The sequence below is a fragment of the Poecilia formosa genome, unplaced genomic scaffold, assembly GCF_000485575.1.
Source record: "Poecilia formosa unplaced genomic scaffold, Poecilia_formosa-5.1.2 Scaffold61, whole genome shotgun sequence".
NCBI lineage: Eukaryota > Metazoa > Chordata > Actinopteri > Cyprinodontiformes > Poeciliidae > Poecilia > Poecilia formosa.
This window is the reverse complement of record NW_006800000.1, coordinates 1345308-1356909: the sequence shown is the minus strand read 5'-3', so window position 1 is coordinate 1356909 and position 11602 is coordinate 1345308. Positions and strand designations below refer to the sequence as shown.

Here is an 11602-nt window from a genome sequence, read left to right as displayed (position 1 = left end):
ACATATATAAAATCCCCTGATCTTAAGAAATTGAATTAAGAAACAGAAACAAAGTCTGGAAGGGGTTACAAATCGATTTCTAAAGCTTTATGACGCCAGCAAACCACAGTGAGAGCCATTATGCACAAATGGAAAACATGGAACTGTGGTGAACCTTCCCAGAAATGAATATCTTACAAAAATGTCCCCTGACAACTCAACAAGGTCATATAAAAAGAACCCATAAAGGCATCTAAATCACTTCAGGTCCCGCTTTCCCCAGTTTAGCTCTCTTTTCACGATTCCGTTCTAAGATCTGATGAAAACTTAATCAGCTCCAAGGCGAAAACAACTGCTGTCCAAAGAGAACGAGACAAAAGCCTCTCTCATTTTCCAGTACTAAAAATAATCCTCAAAATATTTCACAAAAAGAGAGAGAAAGTGGAACTTTCCAAAATATGCATATCCCCTTATGCCTGGTGTAAACTAACAGCATCCAAAAGAAAAGCTACAGTAAAGCATGGTGGTGGCAGTGTGATGGTCTGCTGCTCTTTGTTGCAGAAAATCCTGAAAGTGTATGTGCAGCGATCAATTTCTATTGACTATCTTGTTTCTGAATAGCAAGACATAGATAGCTAGACAATGGCGTTTTGTTTATACTGAGTTGGAGTAAAAAAAAAAATGAAAACATGGCTGATGTGAGTCGCTGTATTATGCATAATGCTTCATCAAATGTCATAGGAGATGAGATTGTTTGAACTTTTGATCACTAAGAACGACTTGCACTTTCAGTCTTCTTTATTATAAAGTAAAATGTCTTGTGTAAGTCAAAGATTGAGACGATAGGAGCTACAAAATTATCTACAAAGGTCCATTTTTCAATCTGCTCCCTGCCAAACAGTGATTTCATATAAAAATAATTACTCTCTAGGTCTGGTTTTATTTAGCAATCTGACATTTTGGAATTGAGAAACGGGGATCAATTGGTGCTGTAATTTCTTTTTTTTCCTTTAACCTGAAATGTTTCACAAATCACACCTCAGAAAAGAAAAATTGATGTACGACTTTTACTACAACATAGAGATCCTTGCTGTTCAAAAAAAGCATGTAGAAACAAAACCTTGGCTTCTTACTTTTTTGAGACAGTCCTTACTTTTTTGAGACTGCCGTAGGGTGGTGTCTCTATAGCATGTTTCCACTAGATGGCAGCAGAGCACTTCAGTGTTGAAAGATAGATGAGCTTTGCTGTCCTGATGAACAAAAACATCTGAATTTGTGGCTTTTTTTGTAACAGCTCAAGCCTGACCAACGGTCCCAATGCAAACCTGCTCACCATTCCCAAACAGAGGTCTTCCTCTGTCACCCTAACATACCACACGGTGCCCAGAAGAACAGGTGAGACTTAACTACCCAAACTTGCATATTTTATTGAACTGCTGCGGCTCTGCTTCAGTGTTGCCCCTTTGTCTGTCCCCACACTCTTGTCCTCCTTTCTAGGGACGTCTCCCAGCCTCAGCCCAGTCACCTCACCAAGCCATAGCCCCCCCACACTAAATACAGGTTCCTCATCGTCCCTCACCCCTCGGTTGCCCGTGGAGTTCCCCGACACAGCGGACTTCCTGACAAAGCCGAGTGTTAATCTGAACCTCCACAAGCCTTTAGTCAGCTCCACTGATTTCCAGCAGGCCTTTCGTAGCTCTACCTTCTCTCTGTGCACCAGGTGAGAGACCATGTGCTGCGGAAGTCCCATGTTACCTTTGTCTCGCTTTATCCCAGTCTTGTATCCATAAATCTGCAGTAAACATGCCAATATGATCTGTCGTTGTCTGCTAAAGCTGTGGTCGTCAGATGCTCAAGGGAATTTCCAGCAGCGAGTCGGGGGACTCTCATCAGCTGTTTAACAGCGAGGCTCAACGCAGGCGCTCAGGTACAAACTGTCATGCCTGCTGCACGTCACAGAGTGGAATCCAGTTATCCAGACGATCTTGTTTGGTGAGCCAGTATGGTGAAAGAGAAACCCCTCTTTGGGTAGTTTCATATACTAATGCTGCCCTCTGCTGGACTCATCGGTGTACTGCAATTGTTGAGAATAGAGTTACATTTTAGATAAAAGCTACATGACGATGTAATATAATAACCAGCAACTGCAGTCTTTTATTCTTTCAGACCAGTGTCAGCGTTACGTTCTCCTTGTGTTTTGTTTGTGTTCACAGCGGTTGAAGGGCTGGAGTACGCTGGGGGGGATTTTATCAGGGAAGAGCCAGACGTGACTGGAGATGGGAAGCCAGATGCTGAAGGAGACCTGGGAGTGGTAGAGGAGGAGAAGGAGAAGAGCCCCATCACTGAGCTGCAGACTCAGAAAGCAGAGGTGAGCTTGATCAGACTGCTTCTGCTCAACATGTGCTCAACACGGGTCACCCAGGTGTTAAGATCAGAAGAGCAGGTACTTTTAACATTTGCCCCTCTGACCTAATGTGTTTTAAAGACCGGTATGTTGACTTTCATCTACCTACAGCTCCTGAACTTACGGTGGACATGCAAGGCATATTTTGTTATTTCTTCTTATTATTTCGTCTTAAAGCTATTATTGCTGTTTTTCCTTCTTTTCATGCGTTTGCTTTGTGGTTGTCGTCTTCAGGGGGAAAAGGAGTTCAGACTTGACTCCATGCTGGAGGACCACGAGGGTCTCATGGAGAAGATGGACACCTGGAACTTCCAGATCTTTGAACTGGTGGACACAACAGGAGGGAAAACCGGAAGGATCCTCAGCTATGTTAGTACCAAAGCGATAAACTAAACATTTACACTTCTATTTCCTTTGATTATTTAAAGTTAACGACCTTATGAATATACATGTATGGACTTGCGAAGGAACGAGATTGTTGGTAACCAAGGAGAGCAAATGAAATTACACCAAAGATGCATGCAGTAATACAGTTTCCAGTTTGTATTTAAGCTCAAGTTCATGTCTTCCCAGGTGACATACACGCTTTTCCAGGATATGTGTCTATTTGAGATCTTCAAGATCCCTGTGAAGGAGTTCATGTCCTACTTCTGTGCTCTGGAAAGTGGCTATAGAGACATTCCCTGTAAGTGTCAAACTGTGCTGAGACTAAAACATTTGACATACTTTTTTTTTTTTTTTTTTTTGTCAAACTGATCTTGATGTGTACTTTCTGATATATTTTTTTAAACAAATATTGTGTGTTTGAATTTGATTTTAGTGGGATAGACATTTTAGGGACGCACCGATGTGACCATTTTGACTGATATTGGCATTAATATTGCTGTTATGACCAATAAGAGATATTTACCTATCATATATTCATAATGTATGTTTCCCTACCCTGGTTGAAACCATGAAAAAATGACCATGCCACTGACTTTGCTTCAAGTAAAACCTATAATCCTGCGCTGCATTACCATCACTACACATGTCTACTGTCACTAAAATTAAACCCAAGCTGTTATCACATGGTCCCCTCCACTTCCTGAAACACATAAACAAAAGGCAATAAGATGAAAATGACTATCGGTGATTAATATCGGACTGATGCATAATTTAAAGAAATTAGCTGATAGTGATGTTTGTGCTGATAAAACCTGCACTCAAGTATTTATTGTTCCACAAGGATACATTTCATTTGCGCTGTTCTGCTTTAAAACAGATCATAACCGGGTCCACGCTACAGACGTGCTCCACGCTGTTTGGTACCTAACCACTCGACCAATCCCTGGGTTCCAGCAGATCCACAGTGAGCATGTGACAGGAAGTGACACAGGTAAATGCTACTGAGTCATCAAAAAAAAAAAAGAAAAAAAAGAAAAAAAGAAACATCATAATTATCCAGCATGGCTATATGCATCGCGTTTTAATAAAAATCCATCGAGCACCATCTCCTCTCACCTTCTGATGTAAAATTTCTGTCATGTAAACTTATAATGTTTATTTTACATTATAGGTTTTCATCCTTGTCTTGGATAATTTTTTTAAATTCTTTTTTAGTTTGACTGTACTTTTTTGTGTCTCTCCTTAATGAGAAGATGCCAAACTGTTTTATTTTTTCCCCAGATTCAGATAGTGGAATTTCCCCAGGCAGGATATCATACGCCACCTCCAAGAGCTCCTCCATTTCAGATGACAGCTACGGCTGCCTGGCCTGGAACATACCCGCCCTGGAGCTCATGGCCCTTTATGTAGCAGCTGCAATGCACGACTACGACCATCCCGGCCGTACAAATGCCTTTCTAATAGCCACTAATGCACCTCAGGTAACCTATTGGTCTAGTGTATTTAAATGTTACCATAAATAATGAATGCGTTTACTGATTAACTTTTTCCTTTTAAAGTTTTGCACAGCCCAATTTGATACCAAGTCACTTTGGGCGACTGTCGCTCTATGGGCAGAGTAGTTGTAGGCTCGATTCCAGCTTCCTTCTGCCGCATGTTGACGTGCCCTTGGACAAGGCTCTTAACCCCAAAATGTCTACTGAGCTGCATAACGGTGTATAAATGTGTGTGCATTTGTGAGTGTAAAGTGCTTTGAGTGGTCAAAATGACTGGAAAGGCGCTATAGAAGTTCAGTCTGATAAACTTCTATAGATAGCTATATCTATAAACAGCCATTTTTGGCTGTTTGTCAGCCAAAAATGGATTTGGCATGTCAGGCTTTTTAAGGATAGGTAATCGGTAATCCTTCCTGTTTTGAGGGGGGGTTAGAATAACATGTGTAGTACCCCAGTGAAGCAGAAAGTTATGGATTACAAATTAAAATTTCTATGACATTGATCAAGTGAGACCATTTTGTAGAAATTGTTAGGGTCAAAACCAGAAAATAAATACATTAATAAGTTATTATTTTTTTCCACATATATTTCACAAATAAATGCATTATTTCAGTGTAAGATTTTGTTGCAATAAAATATATATTTCCTAGGCTTTATCTTCAGCAGCAGTGTTAATAAATGCAGAGGGTGACACAGTCCTAAAATCTGTCATTTTTGTCTTTTTAAATAGGTAGAAATATGTCCTGGAGGTTTTACTCCCACCCTCCTCTTTTATTTAACTCAAGCCACCTGACTTGCAACAATAGTTTTCCAATGTTTCTGTCCTGCATGAAGTACATAATGCAACCTCATCCATTATCTCTGTCTGCCATCCACTGAGCACAGAGGGTCATTGTTTGCTAAGCTTTCAACCTGACCTTTAAAAGGATTTTTCTTTTCTGAAAACCATCAATCGTAAAGCAAATATCAACTTTGGCGTCTGGGCTCGAGGCAAACCCTGTGAGTGAAATAATCACATGTCTGGCTCTCTGCTGTGTTCTTAACCGAAATCAGTGGATGGGTTCGTCAATTACTCTTTAATTTGAACGAATACTCCTTAAAGTGTGCCAGTGTGTCACTGCCAAGATTGTACAGAATGTTCACTTACACTATTATCATAAAATTAGCAAAACGTTTCTTTTTTTAGCTTCCCCAGTTTCTCTGTTTCTCCTTGCACACGGATCCTGTAGTTATGTTAGTGTCCTTGTGTCCTTCAGTTAGCAGGTGTAAAACGAACTCAAATTAATTTGAATATGTGGTGGCTGAGGATCAGCACAATGTCGCACAATGTAAAATGCCCGAATGTTGAAAAGAATCCTGGTTTTATAGCCATAAAGAGGAATGGTTAGTTTGTAAAACATACTTCATGTTCCTATACAGTTACAAAATTATTCCTTTGTAATGCTGGGGGGAAAAAAAAAGAAAAGATTATATGGAGAGAATATTTCTGTTTAGTTTGCTTTTGTGGTATCTTGTATACTTTATAAAGCTGATAGTCTGTTGCTGCATGTAACTTTTGCATAAAAAAAAAAGTTTTTTGTTTTTTTTTACATATTTGCTCCGGGTCAGAAACAACCAATCAGAGCCAGGAGGAGGGTCTTAGCGCTGTCAATCGCTTCTGTATGCGCTTCTCAATGTGCTTCTCAATGTGCTACTGGTGGAGAATCAAATCAACACTACAGGGATACGGTTTATCCATCATCATCGGTGGCCATACGAACTAGCCTGAGCATCCGTGGCAGGCTGCCGATGTGGCTGCAATAGCAATGTATTCAGATCTGTATGCATTTAACGCTAAATGAACATATTTACGAGCTTCCATTTATAAATTCTCTCCATCCAATCTGATTGAAGTTGTGTTTAACAATGAGAAATTGGGAAAAAACATCAGACTCTAGATGTACAAATCTGGTGGCTTACACATCTAATTGCATTCTTGTTCTTCAAGAACTGCTTCTATTGAGGCTGAATGCACACAAATGCTACATTTTTCTGAATTTTATGTGTAAAACAAAATATTTTTTTTGGCCTCTTTGTTTGCATCAAAGCAGCTAATAGTTAATTTTTCTCTATATACTTATTCTTGTAATTTGATAAATAATGTCTGTAAAAGACAGTAGTGTTTGTTCAACTGCGTCTTCTTTTCTTTAGGGTGTATTTTTCCTTTAGTTTTACCGGTTAATATTTAACTTGAGTGCTTTTCCTTGCATCCCTTTTCCTTAGTTACTTTCTGTTCAACTGCTTTTGTGTCATCAAACAAATGCAGTACAAATGTAGATCATAAGCGAGATTAGCTACTGCTCACGTGAAAGGCTCATCCCATTGTTCTCCATAATGCACATGAGAGCAGGAATAATTAACCACTTGTTCCAGTTTTGATGTGTTTTCACAACCGGTGGTAGGACTCTCACTGTCTGTTTATTCAAAAAAAAAAAAAAAAAAAGGTCAAAAGAAAGGAGATGGACCTTGAACCGATTAATTGCTGACAGTGTGGTGAACCACCGTCTGCGTTAAAATGGCGCTACATTTGTCAACGTGTTTGCCTTTAATCATTACAGTCATTACACTAAAATATGTCTAATACGTCTTTCATAACCATTTATCTTTGTCCTTTTTTTTTAATCTCTTTTATGGATTTTTTTGTTGTTGCTATTTTTAAATCCTAAACAAATTGCTATGTCTTTGCAGATACATTATCTAAAGAATGCATTAGTGAAGCTTCTTAACTAAGCGTTAGGAACAACCTTACTCTGCAGTTCTTCACTTGTTTGTTTTATTTATTTATTTTTTTTTGTCCTGTCGATTGCAGGCAGTGCTGTACAACGACCGCTCAGTCCTAGAGAACCACCACGCTGCATCCGCCTGGAGCCTCTACCTGTCCCAGCCCGAGTACAACTTCCTGGCCAACTTGGATCACGTTGAATTCAAGCGTTTCCGCTTCCTCGTCATCGAGGCGATACTGGCCACAGACCTCAAGAAGCACTTTGACTTTCTGGCTGAGTTCAATGCCAAGGTGCACTGTCACACCAGTCATCCATCACATCATCATTGATCTCCTCATTTCTGGAATCAGTGTTGTGGTAAAAGAAAAAAAAAAGAAAAAAAGGCATCCATGTGTGTTTGTTTGTTAAAAGGTAAACGATGTGAACAGTCCAGGAATTGATTGGACCAATGAGAACGACAGACTCCTGGTGTGCCAAGTTTGTATCAAGCTGGCAGACATCAATGGACCGGCCAAAGTCCGAGACCTGCACCTCAAGTGGACAGAAGGCATTGTTAATGAGTTTTATGAGCAGGTACAGTCTGTACACTAATAGAGCAAAGTTTTACTCACTGGCCATTTTATTATCCTTGTGGCATGGATTCAACAAAGTATCAGAAACATTCCTCAGAGGTTTTCTTTTACATATTGCGGTCTCCTGCTCCTGTAGGTAATCTGTTTCAAGATTCAGCTTGTTGTGGGTTTTCATTGAGTTTTTTCTGTAAACCAAGGAGATCATTTTAAGTGAAACTCGCTGTAGACCAGCAAACCAACGCTATAGTTTTGTACCATTTTCAAAGTGGATGCGAAAAAATCAAAGGCTCAGAAGGCCCTCAGAATGGACTGGATCATGCAGAGGAATTATAAAGTCGATGTTCTGCATTGTGTTGCTGTTATCTCTGTTTCATACATGCTTCTGTTAAACTTCGTAATGAGAACAATATCAAGATAAGGATGCGGTTGCCTATAACTTTGGGAATGTTTGACATTTTGCTTTTCCAAACTGGCTTCTGTTGTGCACAATTAATCTTTAGGGATTAGTTTTTCTTTAATTTTAGACTTTTTTATATATATATATTTCATTCCCGAATTATAGGAATGAATGCATATTAACAAACATGATATATTTGGACCTCGCCGTCCTCTGCAATAGAAAAACGGTAGTGGAAAATCCTCCTTTTTTATCTTTTACCTTTGCACTTTGCTTACCATTTGAACTTTTGGTGAATTGCAGTAATATTTATTGTTTTGAGCCATGAGAGTACACCCACCCCCAGCCCATTACAACTAGCATTTTTTCTGAATCAACCCTTTGAGCGACCTCATCATTATCTAAACGTCAATGTTACTACATCGAACTGGAGCAAGCACACAATTCAAAAAAGAAAAACTTTATGGAGAAAGTTAATGGACATCTCTCAATTCCTCTCACGGATAGAAGTCATTTTAAATCTGCCATGTTTGTTCCCCTCTGTTGGATTTCATAGTCTTGATGGACTGAGCTAACTATTAATCAGGTTTCTCTACACTCCATAATGAAAGCACAAGACCCTGTAGAACTCATATATATTTTTTTTATTTTGGTATTTCAATTTAAAAACAAAATAATCTACTCTAATTCACAATAGTTAAGTATTATGTTTTGATAGTTTCCCTGCACACTCTCCCTTATGATTGATAATGGATGGACGTATAAAAGCCCGTCCCTACTCTGACTTTTAATTAAATAACACCTTAAGAGAAACCTCGAGTCAGATTGGAACAGACCTTGAACACCAGCTTGAATTTCTCATCGTGTGTCTCATTAAAACGGCTTTTAACTTAAGTTTTTGTCATCTGCAGGGCGACGAAGAAGCAAAGTTAGGATTACCCATCAGCCCCTTCATGGACCGCTCTGCACCGCAGCTGGCCAAGCTACAGGAGTCCTTCATCACCCATATTGTGGGACCTCTCTGTAACTCCTACGATGCTGCCGGTCTGCTTCCTGGTCACTGGGTAAATGAATCGGAATCAGATGAAGAAGACGATGAAGCGCAGGAGGACACAGACGAAGAAGACGACGAGGAAGATGAGTTAGAAGTTGATCTGGCTACAGGTTAGATTTAACAGTCACAGCTCTCCTTTGACGCTTATTTGATTTGAGGGGCAACTTAATTTTAAAAGTAGCGGTGTGGCTTTCGTTTCATTCATGCATTTAAAGAATATTTTAATATATATGGCTACTTCTCTTGCTTTGTGGTGACGCCGCTAACATGGAGTAAATGACGGTTCCATCTAAAGCGCTCCACGCCAAAGGAATGCAAAAACTTTAGTCAGTGATGTCCAGGAACTCCAAGGCCCAAGGCCTACCTGCTTCTTTCTGATTGGCGAGAAAAATAGGAGGACTTCTCCTGATTGTTGTTACCATGTATTTTAAGAGCGCCACCTGGTGTTCAGTCCTAGTCATTCCATATGAATCTAACATGTCATGACACTGACATTTAATCTGACATTTAATCCATTTTGTTTTATGTTTGTTCATTTTTGCATTGGGAGATTTTTTTTTCAGTTCTTCACCCCAACATGTATTTCCTTTAAGATGTTTTTTTTATTGCCTCCCCCCCGTTACTCACTTGCAGGAAGGACGAAAGGTCGCCGCAGGTTGTTCAGCTGCATCATGCAGCACCTGACAGAGAACCACAAGGTTTGGAAGAAGATCATTGAGGAGGAGGACAAGAACAAAGAACTTGGCAAACAGCAGCAGCCGGACAGCTTGCCCACCTCCCCGTCAGATGACATCCAGGTCATCCAGGAGGAGGAGGAGGGGGAGGAGCGTCAGTAGCAGGAGGACAAAGTGAATGTGCAAAGCTGCACGAAAAAGAAAAGGAGAAGCCGTGGAAGAACTGAAGTTCTTCAACCATCTGCCTTTTACTGACACAAAGACAGAGAGTCAATAGATGCACATAAAACATACTTTGTTCCCGCTCTATCCTGAACACACACATTAAATGATTCACTGTGCAGACACTCAAATGTTAAAGCAGTCACGTCGTTTTTCAGAGAAACAAAAAGGCCTTACTACTGTGAGCGGATCCTTACTGCAACGGTAGGGGCCCAACCCCTATGCACTTTCATCCCATGGAGAGTCAAGTGCAAACAGACATAAAAGCACCAGAACCAAGGGTAAAGGTGCAGAAGAGGACTGTGGACGGGGGTCCAGCATAAACTTTTCCTCCATGGTGAATTGGCTGTGATGCTGCCTTGAATGCAAAGCGCTTAACACTTAACACCTCCTTTAGGTACAAAGTAGTTCCTGTTTATTTAAAAAAAATAAAATAAAATAAAATAAAAATTAAACGAAAGATAGAGGAAAAGTACTGAAGCAGGTGGTATCCTTAGCCCTTACCAAAGTGAACAGTCCGGAAGACAAGAGACTGAAACTGCTTCAGCCTCAGTCAAGAAATATATGTGTGTGTATATATATATATATATATATATATATATATATATATATAAAATAGAATCAAAAAATATATTTATTTTTTGAGTATATACATAAGCTGATGTGCCTGTCTGAAACTTTACTAAGTCCATTTTGGCCCAGAGTTTTGGCTTGAGAAGTTTCCTCTCCTTGCTGGTGACACGAAACACTGTATCAGACTCAGTCACAGAGACTTTATTGAAATGTTGACTGATTAATAGCATTATATCTGCATCGTTTTTTGATGCTTTTATTCATGTGTACCACCGTACTTCCCCCAACACCCCCCCCCCCTTTAACTCTCTGTTCTTTGTTGAGTTTGAGTGTGACTATTTCTGACCGGAATGCGACAGAGAGAATGAGCGGGGAGAACGAGAGCACATCTTTAACCATGTTAGTGTGTATTTTTGCGTGTCTTTGTGTGTCATTTTAGCAATGTTTGATTTCAAATCAGTAAAATGTCCTCTGGCGTTTTGACGTGTTGCATTCAGATCAGGAGTGCTGATTCAATGAACGGATTCTTTATGTTCCTTTTATTTTATTTTTATTTTATTTTTGATTACAAGTATTTTTTTAAAGGTTACTCAGGATTCATGCAAAGTTGATTAATTATTTTGCAAGAATTTATGTCATTCATATGAAATACACTTTAAAAACTAAAGAAATTTTAAAAAAAATGGGGGTGATTGAAGTAGTTTGTAATCTCTTAATGAACTTGACTACAAACAAATTCAAGCAGATGAAGTCCTCTGTGGTAGAGGGGCAGGCAGAATGTGCTGTCTCTTGGTTTAATTCATACACTGTTTGCAAAATCGTTTTACAACCTCACTGGAGAAGAAAACAATCATGATTGTCACCAGATTGCAAATGTCTTTTCTGCAGCAACATAGCAGTCAGTTTTGCAGTTCTCGAATAATATAGTAGGTTTTTGTTTCGACATCACACAGGCTAGCAAGTTTTTTTGTTTTTTTTTCCAATTACTTCACATAAATTATCCTTTTTTTTTAAAGACTTGTATCCAAACCCACAATTTAGCCAGTGTGTAAAGAAAAGATGCCCTGTTTTAATGTCTCTTT

At 39.4% G+C, this 11602-nt stretch overlaps 1 protein-coding gene across 1 annotated transcript in view; it reads left to right on the top strand.

Moving 5' to 3' along the window:
* Window positions 1-11183, top strand: part of pde3b (phosphodiesterase 3B) — a 47880-nt gene extending 36697 nt beyond the window's left edge. Inside the window, exons 5-16 of the mRNA XM_007554067.2 lie at window positions 1274-1374; window positions 1477-1699; window positions 1815-1906; window positions 2193-2347; window positions 2618-2752; window positions 2957-3068; window positions 3648-3761; window positions 4052-4251; window positions 7115-7318; window positions 7440-7601; window positions 8909-9161; window positions 9685-11183. Of these exons, the coding sequence (XP_007554129.1) occupies window positions 1274-1374; window positions 1477-1699; window positions 1815-1906; window positions 2193-2347; window positions 2618-2752; window positions 2957-3068; window positions 3648-3761; window positions 4052-4251; window positions 7115-7318; window positions 7440-7601; window positions 8909-9161; window positions 9685-9887 (1954 nt within the window). The 3' untranslated portion in view covers window positions 9888-11183. The remainder of the gene's footprint in view (window positions 1-1273; window positions 1375-1476; window positions 1700-1814; window positions 1907-2192; window positions 2348-2617; window positions 2753-2956; window positions 3069-3647; window positions 3762-4051; window positions 4252-7114; window positions 7319-7439; window positions 7602-8908; window positions 9162-9684) is intronic.
* Window positions 11184-11602: the final 419 nt, after the last annotated feature.